This window comes from Taeniopygia guttata, chromosome 31 (genome assembly GCF_048771995.1).
Source record: "Taeniopygia guttata chromosome 31, bTaeGut7.mat, whole genome shotgun sequence".
Lineage (NCBI taxonomy): Eukaryota > Metazoa > Chordata > Aves > Passeriformes > Estrildidae > Taeniopygia > Taeniopygia guttata.
This window is the reverse complement of record NC_133056.1, coordinates 1,527,950-1,549,037: the sequence shown is the minus strand read 5'-3', so window position 1 is coordinate 1,549,037 and position 21,088 is coordinate 1,527,950. Positions and strand designations below refer to the sequence as shown.

The 21,088-nt window shown below is 65.2% G+C and overlaps 1 protein-coding gene across 1 annotated transcript; it reads left to right on the top strand.

Annotated features, from left to right (window-relative positions):
- The first annotated feature begins 406 nt into the window (after window positions 1–406).
- On the top strand, window positions 407–20,999 carry PYGM (glycogen phosphorylase, muscle associated). Its single transcript, XM_072920356.1, has 20 exons — window positions 407–857; window positions 1,997–2,098; window positions 3,802–3,880; window positions 4,525–4,628; window positions 5,388–5,519; window positions 7,185–7,296; window positions 8,342–8,424; window positions 9,541–9,684; window positions 9,761–9,853; window positions 10,024–10,170; window positions 11,227–11,390; window positions 12,370–12,484; window positions 12,887–12,988; window positions 13,082–13,229; window positions 14,562–14,620; window positions 15,095–15,236; window positions 17,298–17,505; window positions 19,154–19,288; window positions 19,519–19,585; window positions 20,412–20,999. The coding sequence occupies exons 1-20, from the start codon at window positions 615–617 to the stop codon at window positions 20,562–20,564; spliced, it is 2,532 nt and encodes an 843-aa protein (XP_072776457.1). The 5' UTR covers window positions 407–614; the 3' UTR covers window positions 20,565–20,999.
- Window positions 21,000–21,088: the final 89 nt, after the last annotated feature.

The following is a 21,088-nucleotide window of genomic DNA, read 5'->3' as shown; positions in this document are numbered from 1 at the left end:
CCCCGGGTTTGGGGAGGGGTCTCAGGGGTGTGTGCGACCCCTCAGGGCGCGCTCAAGCTCCGCCTCCTCATGAATAATTAACGAGCGGTGGGCGCTGCCCGCCTCGAGCTCCGCCCCTTGATGAATAATTATGCCATAATTACCCTGCGCGTCAGCACAGGGGCGTGGTTTCCTCCAAGCTCCGCCCCCCTCATGAATATTGAAGCAGCCGCGCGCTCAAAGCGGCCGCGGCGCCGCTGCCGCCGCCCCCGGCCCGGAGCCCCCCAAGTCCTAAACCCCCAAAACCGGGAGCCCCCCCAAAACCCGGAGCCCTCCAGGACCCCCCAAAACCCGGAGCCCTCCAGGACCCCCCCAAAATCCGAAATCCCTCAAAACCTTCCCCAAAACCCGGAGCGCTCCGGAGACCCCCAGCCCGGATCCCTGCGGACCCCCCAAATCCGGACCCCGGAGCTCGGACCCCCGGAGCCCCCCAGCCCGGATCCCTGCGGACCCCCCAAATCCGGACCCCCGGAGCCCCCCAGCCCGGATCCCTGCGGACCCCCCAAACCCGGACCCCCCCAGCCCCTAGAGCCCCTCTGCCTCTCCCGAGCCCCCCTTTTCCCGTCTCTGTCGCCATGTCGCGACCGCTGAGCGACGCGGAGCGGCGGCGGCAGATCAGCGTGCGGGGGCTGGCGGGGCCCGAGAACGTGGGGGAGCTGAAGCGCAACTTCAACCGGCACCTGCACTTCACCCTCGTCAAGGACCGCAATGTCGCGACATCCCGCGACTACTACATGGCGCTGGCACACACCGTGCGCGACCACCTGGTGGGGCGCTGGCTGCGGACACAGCAGTACTACTACGAGAAAGACCCCAAGGTGGGGTTTGGGGGGTCCTGGGGAGGGGTTGGGGGATCCTCAGAGGGTCTGGGGGCTGCACAGCCAGGAGTGCCGCCATGAGAAAGACCCCAAGGTGGGGTCTGGGGGGTCCTGGGGGGGTTCTAGAGGGGTCTGGGGGCTGCACAGCCAGGAGTGCTATAAAGAGGAGAACCCCAAGGTGGGGTTTGGGGGGTCCTGGGGGGTCCTAGAGGGGTCTGGGGGCTGCACAGCCAGCGGTGCTATAAAGAGAAGAACCCCACAGTGGGGGAAAAGAGGATTTTGGGGGGTCCTAGAGGGGTCTGGAACTGCACAGACAGCAGCGTCACTATGAGAAAGACCCAAAGGTGGGGTTTGGGGGGGTCCTGGGGGATTTGGGGGGTCCTAGAGGGGTCTGGGGGCTGCACAGCCAGCTGCGCTATAAAGAGAAGGACCCCAAAGTGGGGGTTTGGGGGGTTCCTGGGGGGTTTGGGGGGTCCTAGAGGGGTCTGGAACTGCACAGACAGCAGTGTCACTATGAGAAAGACCCAAAGGTGGAGTTTGGGGGGTCCTGGGGGATTTGGGGGGGTTCTTGAGGGGTCTGGGGGCTGCACAGACAGCGGTGCCACCATGGGAAAGACCCCAAGGTGGGGTTTGGGGGGTCTTGGGGGGCCCTAGAGGGGTCTGGGGGCTGCAGACCCAGCAGTGTATAAAGAGAAGAAATCCAAAGTGGGGGAAAGGGATTTTGGTGGGAGTCCAGAGAGGTCCTGGGGGGGGGGGGCTGGAGGAATTTGGGGGGCTCCTGGGGGGGCTCCGTGCCCAGCAGTGCTGCTCTGAGAATGACCCCGATGTGGGGGTGGGGGTCACCGGGAATCGTGGGGTGGGGGGGCTGTGGGTTTGTGGGGGTCTCAGGTCTGGGAGGGGGAGATTTTGGGAGTGCGAGTTTGGGGGTGCATTTTGGGGGGGGGGATCAGGACTGGGGGGGTCCTTCCCCCCCCCATCCCCAGTTAAATTTATCCTGACCTTTCCCGCTGCCCCGGCCGCTGCCATTTAATCCCGACACCGGATAGCGGGGGGGCGGCGGGGCCGGGGGGGGGCCCGGGGGCGCGGGGGTGTCCGTGACCCCCGGTGACACCCCCAAACCCCCCGACCCCCACTTTTAGCGCATCTATTACCTGTCCCTGGAGTTCTACATGGGGCGCACCTTGACCAACACCATGGTGAACCTGGGGCTGCAGAGCGGCTGCGACGAGGCGCTCTACCAGGTTTGGGGGGCACGGGGGGTTTGGGGGGGCACGGGGGGTTTGGGGGGGCACGGGGGGTTTGGGGGGCACGGGGGGTTTGGGGGGCTCTGGGGTTTGGGGCGCACGGAGAGTTTGGGGGCGCACAGAGGGTTTGGGGGGCTCTGGGGGTTTGGGGGGCACGGGGGTTTGGGGGGCACGGGGGGTTTGGGGGGGCGCGGGGGCTTTGAGGGGGCGCAGAGGGTTTGGGGGGGCGCGGGGGGTTTGGGGGAGCACGGAGGGTTTGGGGGGCACGGGGGCTTTGGGGGGGCACGGGGGGTTTGGGGGGGCACGGAGGGTTTGGGGGGCACGGAGGGTTAGGGGGGACACGGGGGTTTGGGGGGCACGGGGGTTTGGGGGGCACGGGGGGTTTGGGGGGGCACGGGGGGTTTGTGGGGTTTGGGGAGGCTCTGGGGTTTGGGGGGGCACGGAGGGTTTGGGGGGACACGGGGGGTTTGGGGGGCACGGAGGGTTTGGGGGGCACGGGGGGTTTGGGGGGACGTGGGGGGTTTGGGGGGGCACGGAGGGTTTGGGGGGCGCGGGGGGTTTGGGGGAGCACGGAGGGTTTGGGGGGGCACGGAGGGTTTGGGGGGCACGGGGGGTTTGAGGGGGCGCAGAGGGTTTGGGGGGCTCTGGGGGTTTGGGGGGGCACGGAGGGTTTGGGGGGCACGGAGGGTTTGGGGGGCACGGGGGTTTGGGGGGGCACGGGGGGTTTGGAGGGCACGGGGGTTTGGGGGGGCACGGGGGGTTTGGAGGGCACGGGGGTTTTGGGGGGCTCTGGGGTTTGGAGGGCGCGGGGGGTTTGGGGGCGCACGGAGAGTTTGGGGGCGCACGGAGAGTTTGGGGGGCTCTGGGGTTTGGGGAGACACGGGAGGTTTAGGGGGGCACGGAGAGTTTGGGGGGCTCTGGGGTTTGGGGAGACACGGGAGGTTTAGGGGGGCACGGGGGGTTTGGGGGGCACGGAGGGTTTGGGGGGACACGGGGGGTTTGGGGGGCACGGGGGGTTTGAGGGGGCGCAGAGGGTTTGGGGGGACACGGGGGGTTTGGGGGGCTCTGGGGTTTGGGGGGGCGTGGGGGTTGGGGGGGTTGGGGGGGTTTGGGGGGGAACGGGGGGTTTGAGGGCTCTGGGGTTTGGGGGGCACGGGGGGTTTGGGGGGCTCTGGGGTTTGGGGGGGCACGGGGGGTTTGGGGGGCACAGAGGGGTTTGGGGGGGCTCTGGGGGTTTGGGGGGCACGGGGGGTTTGGGGGGCTCTGGGGTTTGGGGGGGCACGGGGGGTTTGGGGGGCACAGAGGGGTTTGGGGGGGCTCTGGGGGTTTGGGGGGCACGGGGGGTTTGGGGGGCTCTGGGGTTTGGGGGGGCTCTGGGGGTTTGGGGGGCACGGGGGGTTTGGGGGGGCGCGGGGGGTTTGGGGGGCGCGGGGGGTTTGGGTGGGCACGGAGGGTTTGGGGGGCTCTGGGGTTTGGGGGGCACGGGGGGTTTGTGGGTTTTGGGGGGGCTCTGGGGTTTGGGGGGCTGGGGAGGGGTCGTGGGGCGCTGCAGAGGGGCTGCGATGCGGGGCTGGGGTCGGGATGGGATGGGGGTGACACGGATGGGGGACAGAGAGGGGACAGCGGGGGGAGGAGGGGGTGGGGACGTTTTGGGGTGCCCCCCCGCCCCCCAAGTCCTGCTCTGCTGTCCCCATCCCCAGCTCGGGCTGGACATGGAGGAGCTGCAGGAGATCGAGGAGGACGCGGGGCTGGGCAATGGTGGCCTGGGGCGGCTGGCAGGTGACAGCAGGGGGGTCCCCAGGGGGCTGGAGGGGCCCCCACGATGTCCCCACAGTGTCCTCCCCTCTCAGTGACCCCCCCGATCCCCTCATTGTCCCCAGGGTGTCCCCGGTGTGCCCGGTGACATCTCCCTGCCACCCAGCCTGCTCCTGTCCCCCCGTGTCCCCCCGAGCCCCCCGGTGTCCCTTGTGTCCCTCGCTGTCCCCTGTGTCCCCACAGTGTCCTTGATCCTGTCCCCGTGTCCCCCCAGTGTCCCCAGTGTCCCTGACCCGTGTCTCAGTGTCCCCAGTGTCCTTGTGTCCCCCCAGTGTCCCTGACCGTGTCTGTGTGTCCCAGTGCCCCTGACCTGTGATCCCAGTGTCCCCAGTACCCTGATCCTCTCCCAGTGTCCCCAGTGTCCCCAGCCCTGTCCCCGTGTCCCCAGCCCTGTCCCCAACCCTGTCCCCAATGTCCCCAGCCCTGTCCCCGTGTTCCCAGCCCTGTCCCCGTGGTGTCCCCGTGTCCCCAGCCCTGTCCCCGTGTCCCTGACAGTGTCCCCAGCCCTGTCCCCGTGTCCCTGACAGTGTCCCCAGCCCTGTCCCCCTGTCCCTGACAGTGTCCCCAGCCCTGTCCCCGTGTCCCCAACCGTGTCCCCGTGTCCCCAGCCTGTTTCCTGGACTCCATGGCCACTCTGGGTCTCGCTGCCTACGGGTACGGGATCCGCTACGAGTTCGGCATCTTCAACCAGCGCATCGCGGGGGGCTGGCAGGTACCGGGGGGGGGGTCCTGGGGGGGTACGGGGGGTCCCAGGGTGGGTTTGGGGGGTCCTGGGGGGGTACGGGGGGTCCCAGGGTGGGTTTGGGGGGTCCTGGGGGGGTACGGGGGGTCCTGGGGGGGATCCTGGGGGTCCCAGGGTGGGTTTGGGGGTCTCAGGGTGGGTTTGGGGGGGTCTCAGGGGGTTCCCAGGCTGGGTTTGGGGTTCCCAGGGTGGGTTTGGGGTTCCCAGGGTGGGTTTGGAGTCTCAGGGGGGTTCCCAGGGTGGGTTTTGGGGTTCCCAGGGTGGGTTTTGGGGGGTCCCAGGGTGGGTTTTGGGGGCTCTCAGGGGGTTCCCAGGGTGGGTTTGGGGCGTTCCCAGGGTGGGTTTGGGGATTCCCAGGGGGGTTCCCAGGGTGGGTTTGGGGTTCCCAGGGTGGGTTTTGGGGGGGTCTCAGGGGGTTCCCAGGCTGGGTTTGGGGCGTTCCCAGGGTGGGTTTGGGGATTCCCAGGGTGGGTTTTGGGGGGTCCCAGGGTGGGTTTGGGGGTCTCAGGGGGGTTCCCAGGGTGGGTTTGGGGTTCCCAGGGTGGGTTTTGGGGGGTCTCAGGGGGTCCCAGGGTGGGTTTGGGGTCCCAGGGTGGGTTTGGGGGTCTCAGGGGGGTCCCAGGCTGGGTTTGGGGTTCCCAGGGTGGGTTTGGGGGGTCCCAGGCTGGGTTTTGGGGGGGGTCTCAGGGGTCCCAGGCTGGGCTGGGGGTCTCAGGTGTGGCCCCCCAGGTGGAGGAGGCCGATGACTGGCTGCGCTACGGGAACCCCTGGGAGAAGGCGCGGCCCGAGTACACCATCCCCGTGCACTTCTACGGGCGCGTGGAGCACGGCCCCGACGGTGCCCGCTGGCTGGACACGCAGGTGGGCACGGGTGGGGTACAGGTGGGCACAGGTGGGCACGGGTGGGCACAGCTGGGCACAGCTGGACACGCAGGTGGGCACGGGTGGGGCACAGGTGGGCACGGGGGGGGTACAGGGGGGGCACAGGTGGGCACAGCTGGACACGCAGGTGGGCACGGGTGGGGTACAGGTGGGCACGGGGGGGGTACAGGGGGGCACTTACAGGTGTGAGAGGGCACAGCTGGGCACAGCTGGACACACAGGTGGGCACGGCGGGCACGGGTGGGCACAGGGAGGCACGGGTGACACTTACAGGTGTGTGAGGGCACAGGTGGTGTCTGGGCACACAGGTGAGGGCGAAGTGGGAGTAGCAAAGTGACAGGGGGCACATGGGTGTCACACACACACAGGTGTCACACACAGGTGTCACACAGGTCACACAGGTCACACAGGTGTCACAGGTGTCACACACACACAGGTGTCACACACACACAGGTGTCACACAGGTGTCACACAGGTGTCACACACACACACAGGTGTCACACACACACAGGTGTCACACAGGTGTCACACAGGTGTCACACACACACACAGGTGTCACAGGTGTCACACAGCTGTCACACACACACACACACACACAGGTGTCACACACACACACACAGGTGTCACACACACAGGTGTCACGCACAGGTGTCACACACACACAGGTGTCACACACACACACACACAGGTGTCACAGGTGTCACACACACACAGGTGTCACACAGGTGTCACACAGCTGTCACACACACAGGTGTCACAGGTGTCACACAGGTGTCACACACACAGGTGTCACACAGGTGTCACACAGCTGTCACACACACACACAGGTGTCACACACACACACACACACAGGTGTCACAGGTGTCACACACACACAGGTGTCACACAGGTGTCACACAGCTGTCACACACACAGGTGTCACAGGTGTCACACAGGTGTCACACACACAGGTGTCACACAGGTGTCACACAGGTGTCACACAGGTGTCACACAGCTGTCACACACACACACAGGTGTCACAGGTGTCACACAGGTGTCACACACACACAGGTGTCACACACACAGGTGTCACAGGTGTCACACACACACAGGTGTCACACACACAGGTGTCACACAGGTGTCACACACACAGGTGTCACACAGGTGTCACAGGTGTCACACCCTGACCCCACCCGTGCACAGGTGAGGCTGTGCCGGGGTTCGGGGGGGCCGTGCCGGGGTTCAGGGGGGCTGTGCCGGGGTTCAGGTGAGGCTGTGCCGGGGTTCGGGGGGGCTGTGCGGGGTTCGGGGGGGCTGTGCGGGGTTCAGGGGGCTGTGCCGGGGTTCGGGGGGGCCGTGCCGGGGTTCAGGGGGCTGTGCCGGGGTTCAGGGGGGGCCGTGCCGGGGTTCGGGGGGGCTGTGCCGGGGTTCGGGGGGGCTGTGCGGGGTTCGGGGGGGCCGTGCCGGGGTTCGGGGGGCTGTGCCGGGGTTCGGGGGGCTGTGCCGGGGTTCGGGGGGCTGTGCCGGGGTTCGGGGGGCTGTGCCGGGGTTCGGGGGGGCTGTGCCGCAGCTCGGGGGGGCCGTGCCGCAGCTCGGGGGGGCCGTGCCGCAGCTCGGGGGTCTCCGGCTGTTGGGGGTCCCTTGCACACGCGCGTGTCACACCAGGTGGTGCTGGCCCTGCCCTACGACACGCCCGTGCCCGGCTACCGCAACAACACCGTCAACACCCTGCGGCTCTGGTCGGCGCGCGCCCCCAACGACTTCAACCTCAAGGACTGTGGGTGCCCCAACCCCAAATCCACCCTGAACCCCGAACCCGAACCCCAAATCCAAACCCCAAACCCAAACCCCCAATCCACCCCCAGCCCCAAACCCAACCCCAAATCCACCCTGAACCCCGAACCCGAACCCAAAATCCACCCCCAACCCCATCTCCGAACCCAAAATCCACCCTAACCCCGAACCCGAACCCAAAATCCACCCCCAACCCCATCCCCGAACCCCAAATCCACCCTAACCCCAAACCCGAACCCCAAATCCAGCCCCAACCACAAATCCAAACCCAAACCCCAGCCCCAAATCCATCCCCAACCCCCAACCCAAACCCCAAATCTAACCCCCAAATCCATCCCAAACCCCAAATCCACCCCCAACCCCAAACCCAACCCCAAACCCCAAACCCTGAACCCAAACCCCAAATCCACCCTGAATCCCAAATCCATCCCAAACCCAAAATCCACCCCGAACCCAAAATCCACCCTAACCCCAAACCCGAACCCCAAATCCAAACCCCAAACCCAAACCCCCAATCCACCCCCAGCCCCAAACCCAAACCCAAAATCCACCGCAACCCAAAATCCACCCCCAACCCCAAACCCAAAATCCACCCCTGAACCCAAAATCCACCCTGAACCCCAAATCCAACCCCCAAATCCATTCCCGAACCCCAAATCCATCCCCGAACCCCAAATCCATCCCCCAACCCCAAACCCAAACCCCAAATCCATCCCTGAACCCAAATCCATCCCCGAACCCCAAATCCACCCCTGAACCCCAAATCTACCCCTGGACCCCAAATCCACCCCTGAACCCCAAATCCAAACCCCAAATCCATCCCCAGCCCCAAATCTACCCCTAGAACCCAAAATCCATCCCTGAACCCCCAACCCACCCCAGAACCCTCAATCCCAACCCCAAATCCCCTCCCGGCCCCCCCAAACCTCCGCCTGCTCCCCAACACCCCCCTCAGCCCCGAGCGCCCCCCGGACCCCCCCAGGCTCGGGGGTCCCCCCGGCCCCCCCTGAGTCTCTCTGCCCACCCAGTCAATGTCGGGGGGTACGTCCAGGCCGTGCTGGACCGGAACCTGGCCGAGAACATCTCCCGGGTGCTGTACCCCAACGACAACGTGAGAAACGGGGGTCCTGGGGGGGTCTGGGGGGATTTGGGGGGTCCTGGGGGGATCTGGGGGGCTCTGGGGGGTCCTGGGGGGCTCTGGGAACCCCCAAACCTGGCCGAGAACATCTCCCGGGTGCTGTACCCCAACGACAACGTGAGAAACGGGGGGCGGGGGTCCTGGGGGGGTCTGGGGGGTCCTGGGGGGGCTCTGGGGCGTCCTGGGGGGTCCTGGGGGGTCCGGGGGGTCCTGGGAACCCCCAAACCTGGCCGAGAACATCTCCCGGGTGCTGTACCCCAACGACAACGTGAGAAACGGGGGGTCCTGGGGGGTCCTGGGGGGTCCTGGGGGGATCTGGGGGGTCCTGGGGGGCTCTGGGAACCCCCAAACCTGGCCGAGAACATCTCCCGGGTGCTGTACCCCATTTTCAATGTGAGAAACGGGGGGCGGGGGTCCTGGGGGGGCTCTGGGGGGTCCTGGGGGGGTCCTGGGGGGATCTGGGGGGTCCTGGGGGGATCTGGGGGGTCCTGGGGGGCAATGGAACCCCCAAACCTGGCCAAGAACATCTCCCGGGTGCTGTACCCCAACGACAACGTGAGAAACGGGGGCCGGGGGTCCTGGGGGGCTCTGGGGGGATCTGGGGGGTCTGGGGGGTCCTGGGGGGGCCTGGGGGGCTCTGGGGGGTCCTGGGGGGGCCTGGGGGGCACTTGGGGGTCCTGGGAACCCCCAAACCTGGCCGAGAACATCTCCCGGGTGCTGTACCCCAACGACAAGGTGAGAAACGGGGGGCGGGGGTCCTGGGGGGGCTCTGGGGGGTCCTGGGGGGTCTGGGGGGATCTGGGGGGTCCTGGGGGGCTCTGGGGGGCCCTGAGGGGTCTGGGGGGCACTGGGAACCCCGGGGGAGCAGGGGCACCCCCAAACCTGCCGAAGAACATCGAAAATATCCCCAAAAGAACGGGGAGGGGTCCTGGGGATCCCTGGGGGGGGTCTCAGGGTGGGGTACCTCCAGATTTTCGAAGGGAAGTGTTTTGGGGGGCTGTTTCGGGGTCTCACGGGGGGTACCCCCAGATTTTCGAAGGGAAGTGTTTTGGGGGGCTGTTTCGGGGTCTCACACGGGGGTACCCCCAGTTTTTCGAGGGCAAGGAGCTGCGGCTGAAGCAGGAATATTTCGTGGTGGCCGCCACGCTCCACGACATCGTCCGGCGCTTCAAATCCGCCAAATTCGGCAGCCGCGACCCCGTGCGGAAATCCTTCGAGAGCTTCCCCGACAAGGTGAACCCCGAAACCCCCCGGGGGACCCCCAAAACCCCCCGGCTGCGGCCCCGCTGAGCCCTCCCCCCCTCGGCAGGTGGCGATCCAGCTGAACGACACCCACCCCTCGCTGGCCATCCCCGAGCTGATGCGGATCCTGCTGGACGAGGAGCGCCTGGGCTGGGACCAGGTGGGTGGGGGGACACGCCAGGACCCCCCCAAATCATGGGGGGGTCCCCCAAAACAGCGGGTGGGCGAGCTGCGCGTTGCGCGTCCCCCCGTGGGTGGGCGGCGGCGGTTCGGGGGGCTCGGGGGTGACTCCGGGGGTCACTCCGGGGGTGTCCCCGCGTGTCCCCCCAGGCGTGGGACATCACGGTGCGCACCTGCGCCTACACCAACCACACGGTGCTGCCCGAGGCGCTGGAGCGCTGGCCCGTGCAGCTGCTGGAGGCGCTGCTGCCGCGGCACCTGCAGCTCATCTACGAGATCAACCAGCGCTTCCTCGACGTGAGCCAAATTTGGGGGGTTTGGGGGGCGTCAGGTGTGGGGGGATCCGGGGGGCGTCAGGTGTGGGGGGGATCCGGGGGACGTCAGGTGTGGGGGGACCCCAGGGAGTTTGGGGATCCGGGGGGCGTCAGGTGTGGGGGGATCCGGGGGTCGTCAGGTGTGGGGGGACCCCAGGGAGTTTGGGGATCCGGGGGGCGTCAGGTGTGGGGGGACACCGGGGCTTGGGAACTCGGGGGTCGTGAGGCGTGGGGGAACCCCGGGGATCGTGAGGTATGGGGGGACCCCCGGGGTTTGGGGATCTGGGGGTCGTGAGGTGCAGGGGAACCCCGGGGTTTGGGGATCTGGGGGTCGTGAGGTGCAGGGGAACCCCGGGGTTTGGGAACTCGGGGGTCGTGAGATGTGGGGGAATCCTGGGGGTTCAGGGACAGAGCGAGCACGGACAGGCAGAGGGGACTGGGGAGGTTTTGGGGACACCCTGGGGACACTTTGGGGACACCTGGGGGAAAGTTCCTGCGCGGTTTGGGGGCGAAAGGTGCGGGGCTGGGGGGCTCAGGGGGGTCCCCCAACAGCCCGTGGCCCCCCTCCTCCTCCTCCAGCACGTGGATGTCCCACAGCTGGGTGATTTTTGGGGGGGTCTCTGTGGGTCCGGTGCCCCTGGGGCTGTTCCCGGGGGTCTCAGGGGGTCTCTGTGGGTCCGTTCTCCCTGGGGCTGTTCCCGGGGGTCTCTGTGGGTCCGTTTTCCCTGGGGGTGTCCTGGGGGTCTCTGTGGGTCCGTTGCCCCTGGGGCTGTTCCCGGGGGTCTCTGTGGGTCCGTTGTCCCTGGGGCTGTTCCCGGGGGTCTCCGTGGGTCCGTTGCCCCTGGGGCTGTTCCCGGGGGTCTCTGTGGGTCTGTTGCCCCTGGGGCTGTTCCCGGGGGTCCGTTGCCCCTGGGGCTGTTCCCGGGGGTCTCTATGGGTCTGTTGCCCCTGGGGCTGTTCCCGGGGGTCACTGTGGGTCCGTTCTCCCTGGGGCTGTTCCCGGGGGTCTCGGGGGTCCTGACGTGCCCCCCACCCCCAGCGGGTGTACGCGCTGTTCCCGGGGGACCTGGAGCGGCTGCGGCGGATGTCGCTGGTGGAGGAGGGGGCGGTCAAGCGCGTGAACATGGCGCACCTCTGCATCGTGGGCGCGCACGCCGTCAACGGCGTGGCCGAGATCCACTCGCAGATCCTCAAGGACAGCGTGTACGACCCCCCCGGGCCGCCCCCGACCCCCCCCGGGCCGCCCCCGACCCCCCCCGGGCTGCCCCCGACCCCCCCCGGGCCGCCCCCGACCCCCCCCGGGCCGCCCCCGACCCCCCCCGGGCTGCCCCCGACCCCCCCCGAGCCGCCCCCGACCCCCCCCGGGCCGCCCCGAACCTCCCCGGGCTGCCCCAAACCCGTCCCGGTCCCCAAAATCCCCCCCCTGTCCCTCCAGACCCCAAAATCCCTCTGGTCTCACCTGGCCCCCAACTTGCCCCAGACCCCAAACCTGTCCCAGTCCCCCCAGAAGTCCAATTTCCCCCCAGACCCCAAACCTGTCCCGGTCCCCCCAGAACCCCAAGTTCCCCCCCAAACCCCAAACCTGTCCCAGTCCCCCCAGAACCCCAATTTTCCCCCAGACCCCAAACCTGTCCCAGTCCTCCCAGAACCCCAAATTCCCCTGTCCCCCCAAACCCCAAACCTGTCCCAGTCCCCCCAGAACCCCAAGTTCCCCCCCAGACCCCAAACCTGTTCCAATCCCCAAATTCCCCCCCCTGTCTCCAAAGGACCCCAAATCCATCCCAGTCCCCCCAGGACCCCAAATTCCCCTGTCCTCCCAGGCCCCAAACCTGTCCCAGTCCCCAAATTCCCCCCCGTCCTCCAAGGACCCCAAACTTGTCCCAGTTCCCCCAGAACCCCAAACCCGTCCCAGTCCCCAAAATCCCCCCCTGTCCCTCCAGACCCCAAAATCCCTCTTGTTGCACCCCAAAATCCCTCTGGCCCCCAAATCCCCACTGTGCTCCCAGACCCCAAACCTGACCCAGTCCCCCCAGAACCCCAAATTCCCCCAGTCCCCCCCTGCCCCCCCAGACCCCAAACCCGTCCAATTCCCAAATTCCCCCCTATCCCCCCAAAACCCCAAACTCCCCCCCAGCCCCCTGGGTGTCCCCACGCCCCCCCACGTCCCCCCGTGTCCCCCCAGCTTTAAGGATTTCTATGAGCTGGAGCCCCACAAGTTCCAGAACAAAACCAACGGCATCACCCCGAGGCGCTGGTTGGTGATGTGCAACCCCGGCCTGGCCGAGGTCATCGCGCAGGTGAGGGCACCTGGGGGCACCTGCGGGCACCTGGGGGCACCTGGGGGCAGCTGGGACTCACCTGGGGGCTCACCTGGGATCAGATGGGACCACCTGGGATCACCTGGGGGCACCTGGGAGCACCTGGGGGCACCTGGGGACACCTGGGACCTCACCTGGGATCAGATGGGACCACCTGGGATCACCTGGGGGCAGCTGGGGCTCACCTGGGGGCTCACCTGGGACCACCTGGGATCACCTGGGGGCAGCTGCGGGCACCTGGGGACACCTGGGGGCACCTGGGACTCACCTGGGGGCTCATCTGGGATAAACTGGGGCTCACCTGGGGCTCCCCTGGGGCTCACCTGGGGCTCCCCTGGGGCTCACCTGAGGCTCACCTGGGGCTCCCCCGTCCCTCCCCAGCGCATCGGGGAGGATTTCGTGTCCGACCTGGACCAGCTGCGGCGGCTCCGGGACTTCGTGGACGACGAGAGCTTCATCCGGGACGTGGCCACGGTCAAGCAGGTACGGGGGGCTGGGGGGTCCCGGGGGGCTCCGGGGGTGCCGTGGGGGTCCCGGCCGCGCCCCCAGCCCCCCTTTTGCCCCCCAAAACCGCAGGAGAACAAGGTGAAGTTCGCGGCGTACCTGGAGAAGGTGTCGGGGGTGCGGGTGAACCCCGCCTCGCTCTTCGACGTGCAGGTGAAGCGCATCCACGAGTACAAGCGGCAGCTGCTGAACTGCCTGCACGTCATCACCCTCTACAACCGTGAGTGGGGGTCCCCAAAACCCCCCAGACCCCTCCCCACTCGGGGGGACCCCCCAGAATCCCCCAATCCCCCCAAAATGCCCAAATCCCCCAAAATCCCCTTGAGAAACTCCGCCCTGGGACCCCCCAGAACCCCCAATTCCTGCATCTCATCGCCCTCTACAATCGTGAGTGGGGGTCCCCGAAAGCCCCCGGGACCCCTCCCCACTCGGGGGGACCCCCCAAATCCCCCAAACTCCCCAAAATCCCCAAACCCCCCCAAAATCCCAAAATCCCCCCAACACCTCTAAAAAACCCCGCCCTGGGACCCCCTGGAACCCCCAATTCCTGCACGTCATCACCCTCTACAACCGTGAGTGGGGGTCCCAAAAAACCCCCCAGACCCCTCCCCACTCGGGGGGACCCCCCAAAATCCCCCAATCCCCCCAAAATCCCCAAATCCCCCAAAATCCCCTTGAGAAACCCCGCCCTGGGACCCCCCAGAACCCCCAATTCCTGCACCTCATCACCCTCTACAACCGTGAGTGGGGGTCCCCAAAACCCCCCCCGGACCCCTCCCCACTCGGGGGGACCCCCCAGAATCCCCCAACCCCCCCAAAATCCCAAAATCCCCCCAACACCTCTAAAAAACCCCGCCCTGGGACCCCCCGGAACCCCCAATTCCTGCACGTCATCACCCTCTACAACCGTGAGTGGGGGTCCCCAAAACCCCCCCGGACCCCTCCCCACACGGGGGGACCCCCCAAATCCCCCAAACCCCCCCAAAATCCCCCAACCTCCCCCAAAATCCCCAAATCCCCTTGAGAAACCCCACCCTGGGACCCCCCCGGAACCCCCAATTCCTGCACGTCATCACCCTCTACAACCCTGAGGGGGGACCCCAAAACCCTCCCAGACCCCTCCCCACTCAGGGGGACCCCCCAAAATCCCCCAACCCCCCCAAAATCCCCAAATCCCCTTGAGAAACTCTGCCCTGGGACCCCCCAGAACCCCCAACTCCTGCACGTCATCACCCTCTACAACCGTGAGTGGGGGTCCCCGAAACCCCCCCCGGACCCCTCCCCACTCGGGGAGACCCCCCAAAATCCCCCAAACCCCCCCAATCCCCCCCAAAAGCCCCCAAATCCCCCTGCCCCCCCCCCCACGAATCCTCTTGGGACCCCCCCAAAAACCTTTGGATCACCCTGGGACCCCCCAAAATCCCCCTGACCCCCCCAACTCACCACCTACAGCCCCCCTGGACACCCCCAAACTTTCCCCAAACCCCTCTCTGATTTTGGGGGATCTCCCTTGACTCATGCCCCCCCATTTTGGGGTCTCCCCCAATTTCAGGGATCAAGAAGGACCCCGGGAAACCTTTCGTGCCCCGAACCATCATGATCGGGGGCAAGGTGGGGGGTTTGGGGTTTGGGATTTGGGGTTTTATTTGGGTTTGGGGATTTTGGGGTTTGGAGGTTTTGGGATTTTGAGATTTGGGGTTTTTCAGGAGTTTTGGGATTCGGGGATTTTGAGATTTGGGGGTTTTTTTTGGGATTCTGGAATTTTGAGATTTGGGGGTTTGGGGATTTTGAGATTTGGGTGTTTTGGGATTTGGGGATTTTGAGATTTGGGGGCTTTTTTTGGGTTTTGGGGTTTTTGGGATTCTGGAGTTTTGGGATTTGGGGATTTGGGGGTTGTTTGGAATTTTGGGTTTTGGAAATTTGGGATTTGGGGGTTTTGGGATTATTTGGGGTTTTTGTGTTTCAGAGAGTTTTTAGGAGCTCCATTTGGGTTTGGGGTGGGGGGGTCCGTGGTGGGTGCAAGAGTTCTCTGGGTGGGTCCCCGAGGGTTTTTGGGGTCGCTGAGGGTTTTGGGGTGCCCCGCAGGCTGCCCCCGGGTACCACATGGCCAAGATGATCATCCGGCTGGTGACGGCCATCGGCGACGTGGTGAACCACGACCCGGCCGTGGGCGACCGCCTGCGGGTGCTGTTCCTGGAGAACTACCGCGTGTCGCTGGCCGAGAAGGGTGCGCACCCCAAAAACAGCCCTGAACCCCGAAATCCCCTGAACCCACCCTGAAATACCCCTGAACCCACCCCAAAATCCCCCCAAATCCACCCCAAAATCCCCAACCCTCCTGCGGGTGCTGTTCCTGGAGAACTACCGCGTGTCGCTGGCCGAGAAGGGTGCGCACCCCAAAAACAGCCCTGAACCCCGAAATCCCCCTTAACCTACCCTGAAATACCCCTGAACCTGTCCTGAAACCCCCCGAATCCACCCCAAAATCCCCCTGAACCCACCCCAAAATCCCCAACCCGCCTGCGGGTGCTGTTCCTGGAGAACTACCGCGTGTCGCTGGCCGAGAAGGGTGCACACCCCAAAAACAGCCCTGAACCCCAAAATCCCCTTAATCTACCCCAAAATCCCCCTGAACCCACCCCAAAATTCCCCAGAATCCACCCCAAAATCCCCTGAACCCACCCCAAAATCCCCCTGAACCTGTCCTGAAACCCCCTGAACCCACCCCAAAATCCCCCGATATCACTCCGATATCACCCCAATACACCCCGATATCCCCCAATATAACCCAAATACCCCCAATATACCCCAAATACACCCCGATATCCCCCGATATCACCCCAATATCCCTGGTATCCCTTGATTTAACCCCAATGCACCCCGATATCCCCCAATATAACCCAAATATCCCCCGATATAACCCAAATACATCCCAGTATAACCCCAGTGCACCCCGATATCCCCTGATATCCTCCAATATAACCCAAATACACCCCGATATCCCCGATATAACCCAAATACACCCCGATACACCCCAATACACCCTGATATCCCCCGATATAACCCAAATACACCCCAGTATCCCCCAATATAACCCCAATACACCCCGATATCCCCTGATATAACCCCGATACATCCCAGTATAACCCAAATACACCCCAGTATCCCCCAATATAACCCCAATACACCCCGATATTTCCTGATACACCCTGATAACCCCCGATATAACCCTGATATAACCCAAATACACCCTGATATAGCCCCAATACACCCCAATATCCCCCAATATAACCCTGATATTCCCCGATATCCCCCGATATAACCCAAATACACCCCGATACACCCCAGTACACCCCGATATCCCCGATATAACCCCAATGCACCCCAATACACCCCGATATAACCCAAATACACCCCAATATCCTCCGATATAACCCTGATATTCCCTGATATCCCCTGATATCACCCCAATACATCCCAGTATAACCCAAATACACCCCAATACACCCCAATATCCCCCAATATAACCCAAATATCCCCCGATATAACCCTGATACACCCCAATATCCTCCAATATAACCCAAATACACCCCGATACACCCCGATACACCCCAGTACACCCCGATATCCCCGATATAACCCCAATGCACCCCAATACACCCCGATATAACCCCAATACACCCCAACACACCCCGATATAACCCAAATACACCCCAGTATCCCCCAGTATAACCCCAATACACCCCGATATTCCCTGATACACCCTGATAACCCCCGATATAACCCTGATATAACCCAAATACACCCTGATATAGCCCCAATACACCCCAATATCCTCCGATATAACCCTGATATTCCCCGATATCCCCTGATATAACCCAAATACACCCCGATACACCCCAGTACACCCCGATATCCCCGATATAACCCCAATACATCCCAGTATAACCCAAATACACCCCAATATCTCTCAATATAACCCCAATACACCCCGATATCCCCTGATATAACCCCGATACATCCCAGTATAAACCAAATACACCCCAATACCCCCCGATACACCCTGATACACCCCAATATCCCCTGATGTAACCCCAATACACCCCGATATCCCCCGATACCCCCCGATATAACCCCGATATCCGCCGATATAACCCCAATACCCCCCGATATAACCCTGATATCCCCCGATATAACCCCGATACCCCCCAATATAACCCCAATACCCCCCAATACCCCCCGATACCCCCCAATACCCGCGCTCACCCCGCTCCCCGGCGCCCCGCAGTGATCCCGGCCGCGGACCTGTCGGAGCAGATCTCCACGGCGGGCACCGAGGCCTCGGGCACCGGGAACATGAAGTTCATGCTGAACGGGGCGCTGACCATCGGCACCATGGACGGTGCCAACGTGGAGATGGCCGAGGAGGCGGGCGAGGAGAACCTCTTCATCTTCGGCATGAGGGTGCCCGACGTGGAGGAGCTCGACAGGAAGGGGTGGGGGTCTGGGCCGGGGGCTGGGGCTGGGGGGCTGGGGGTGTGAATGCCATATGGGGTCTGGGGACTGTACATTTGGGGGTCTGGGGTCTGTGGGTCTGCAGGTTTGGGGCCTGCAGGTCTGGGGGTGTGAATACCACATGGGGGTCTGTAGGTTTGGGGGTCTGGGGTCTGTGAGTGTGTGGGTCTGGGGGTTTGGGGTCTGTGGGTCTGGGGTTTTTGGGTCTGGGGGTCTGGGGGGTCTGGGGTCTGGGGGTGTGAATACCATATGGGGGTCTGGGGGTTTGGGGTCTGTGGGTCTGGGGGTCTGGGGTGTGAATACCATATGGGGGTCTGGGGTCTGTGGGTCTGCAGGGCTGGGGGCTGGGTCTGTGGGTGTGTGGGTCTGGGGGTTTGGGGTCTGTGGGTCTGGGGGTGTGAATACCACATGGGGGTCTGGGGTCTGTGGGTCTGCGGGTTTGGGGTCTGGGGTCTTTGGGTCTGGGGGTCTGGGGGTATGAATACCACATGGGGGTCTGAGGGCTGGGGTCTGGGGGTGTGAATGCCACATGGGGGTCTGGGGTCTGTGGGTCTGCAGGTCTGGGGTCGGGGGGTGTGAATACCACATGGGGGTCTGGGGCTGGGGGCTGGGGTTGGGGGCTGGGGGTGTGAATACTGTCTGGGGTTTTTGGGTCTGGGGGTCTGGGGGTGTCAATACCACATGGGGGTCTGGGGTTGGGGGCTGGGGCTGGGGGTGGGGGTGTGAATGCCATATGGGGGTCTGGGGGCTACAGATCTGGGGTCTTCGGGTCTAGGGGCTGGGGGTGTGAATACCACATGGGGGACTGGGGGTCTGGGGTCTGTAGGTTTGCGGGTCTGGGGTCTGTGGGTCTGGGGTCTGGGGGTGTGAATACCATATGGGGGTCTGGGGGTGTAGGTTTGGGGATCTGAGGTCGGGGTCTGGGGTCTGGGGGTGTGAATACCATCTGGGGTTTTCAGTCTGGGGGTCTGGGGGTCTGTAGGGTTTGGGGATCTGGGGTCGGGGTCTGTGGGTCTGGGAGTGTGAATACCACATGGGGGTCTGGGGGTGTGCGGGTCTGGGGGTTTGGGGTCTTTGGGTCTGTGGGTCTGGGGTCTGCGGGTCTGGAGGTGACCCACTGACCACCCCATGGTGACCCCACGGTGACCCCATGGTGACCCCTGACCCACTGACCACCCCATGGTGACCCCGTGGTGACCCCTGACCCACTGACCGCCCCTCTGGTCACTCGAGACCCCCACGGGCACAGGGGGGGAAGCCCAGAGGGTTTGGAGGGAAACCCCCAAAATCCCCCCCAAAATGCCCCAGGACCCCCCAAAACCTCCTCAAAACCTCCCCAGGAGCCCCCAGGACCCCTCTGAAAACCCCCCAGGACCCCCCCCAGGAATCCCCAAACCCCCCCAAACCTCCCCCAAACCCCCCAGGACCCCCCCAAAAACCCCCCAGGACCTCCCCGGGCCCCCCAAACCCACCCGGGCCCCCCCAAAAACCCCTCAGAACCCCCCCCAGGACCCCCCCGGGCCCCCCAAACCCACCCGGGCCCCCCCAAAAACCCCTCAAACCCCCCCAGGACCCCCCCCAGGACCCCCCAGACCCCCTCAGGACCCCCCAAACGCCCCCTCCCCGCAGGTACCGGGCCCAGGAGTTCTACGAGCGCCTGCCCGAGCTCCGCCAGGCCGTGGACCAGCTCAGCTCCGGCTTCTTCAGCCCCCGCCAGCCCGACCTGTTCCGCGACATCGTCAACATGCTGATGAACCACGACAGGTCGCGACAGGAGCGCTGCCGGCGGCGATATCGCGATAGGAGCCCTGCTGGGGGGGGGGGGGATATCGCGATAGGGGGCGCGGCGCGGTCCGCGGGGGGGGGGGTGGGGGTCCCGCAGTGATGGAGGGGGGGTTGATGAGGGATGTCGGGGTTCATATCGCGATAGGGGGGGTGTCGGGACAGCTGGATCGTGACCCCCCCCCCCATTTTCCGCCCCCCCCCCCCCCCAGGTTTAAGGTGTTCGCGGATTACGAGGCCTACGTGAAGTGCCAGGAGAAAGTCAGCGCCCTCTACAAGGTGGGGACCCCTCCCCAAAAGTGACCCCCCCCCCAAAAAACACCCCCAAAGGGATACACTCCCCAAAAGGGACACCCCCCAAAACGGGACCCCCCAAAGGGCCACCCCAAAACGGGACCCCCTCCAAAAAAACACCCCCTGAGTTACCCCCAAAGGGACACCCCCAAAACGGGATCCCCCAGAGGACCCCCAAAAAAGGGACCCTCCCTCAATAAACAGCCCCGGAGTGACCCCCAAAGGGACACCCCCAAAACGGGACCCCCCAAAGGAACCCCCCCAAAAGGGACCCTCCCTCAATAAACACCCCCGGAGTGACCCCCAAAGGGATACCCCCCCCAAAAGGGACACCCCCCCTAAACGGGACCCCCCAAAGGCCCCCCCGAAAAGGGACCCTCCCTCAAAAAACAGCCCCGGAGTGACCCCTAAAGGACCCCCAAAACGGGACCCCCCAAAGGACCCCCCCAAAAGGGACCCCCGAAGTGACAACACCCAAAGGGTCCCTCCCCAAAACCCCCCCGAGGTTTGGGGGGGGGGGGTTCCCCAAACCCCTGCAGGGGGCACAGAGGGGTTGTGGGGGGGGTCGCTAAACCCAAGGGAGGTCCCGGGGTGAGGGGGGGGTCCCCAAAATCCCATGAGGAGGAAAGGGTGGGGGGGGCACTGAGGGGGTCCCCAGGTGCGGGGCACCCCAAAAACCCCCGTGGGGACACACGGGATTGGGGGGCGGGGGGGGGGTACGGCGGTCTGGGGGTGTCTGGGACAGACCGGGCGGGGCTGTGGGAGGGGGTTTGGGGGTCCCCCCGCCCTGAGCCCCCCCGGGCCCCCCCAGAACCCGCGGGAGTGGACCCGGACCGTGATCCGGAACGTGGCGGCCGCGGGGAAGTTCTCCAGCGACCGGACGATCGCGCAGTACGCGCGGGAGATTTGGGGCTGCGAGCCCAGCCGCCAGCGCATCCCCGCCCCCGACGACCCCCGCGAATAACGGGGACCCCCCCCCAACACACACACACACACCGGGGGAACCCCCCCGGAATTCCCCTGACCGGGGCACCGCTGAACCCCGCCCCCCAAATCCCCCCGAATTCACCCCCGGGAATTGTGGGGAACCCCAAAACGCCGCCCCGACCCCACCCCTGTGCCTTCAACCCCCCCAGATAATAACTGGGGGGGTCCCCAACTGTCCCACCCCCCCAGCACGTGCCCCGCACCCCCAAATCTCTCCCCCGGGGGGGGTCTTGGAGACCCCCGAGATTTGGGGCAGTTTTGGGGCTCCTTTGGTTGTTTGGATTTGATTTGGGGTGGGGGTCTCCCCTCCCCCTCCCCGGCGCTGCGGGAATGGGGGAGGGGGGTTGAACTAGGGGGGGCCCCCCAAAAAGGAAGAAAAAAAAGGAATTAAAGGAATTAAAAGAAAAGGCAAGGACAGAACTCGGGTGTTTCTCGCCGGCGATTTTGGGGGGTCTGGGGGCGCTGGGGGGGCCTCGCCCCCTCCCCAGGGCGGTGCCGCCG

Coding starts and splice junctions, on each gene's coding strand:
- PYGM (XM_072920356.1), top strand. CDS start 615: ATGTCGCGACCGCTGAGCGACGCGGAGCGGCGGCGGCAGATCAGCGTG. Junction 2,099..3,801: donor GCGACGAGGCGCTCTACCAG/GTTTGGGGGGCA, acceptor CCCCATCCCCAG/CTCGGGCTGGACATGGAGGA. Junction 14,621..15,094: donor CCATCATGATCGGGGGCAAG/GTGGGGGGTTTG, acceptor GGTGCCCCGCAG/GCTGCCCCCGGGTACCACAT.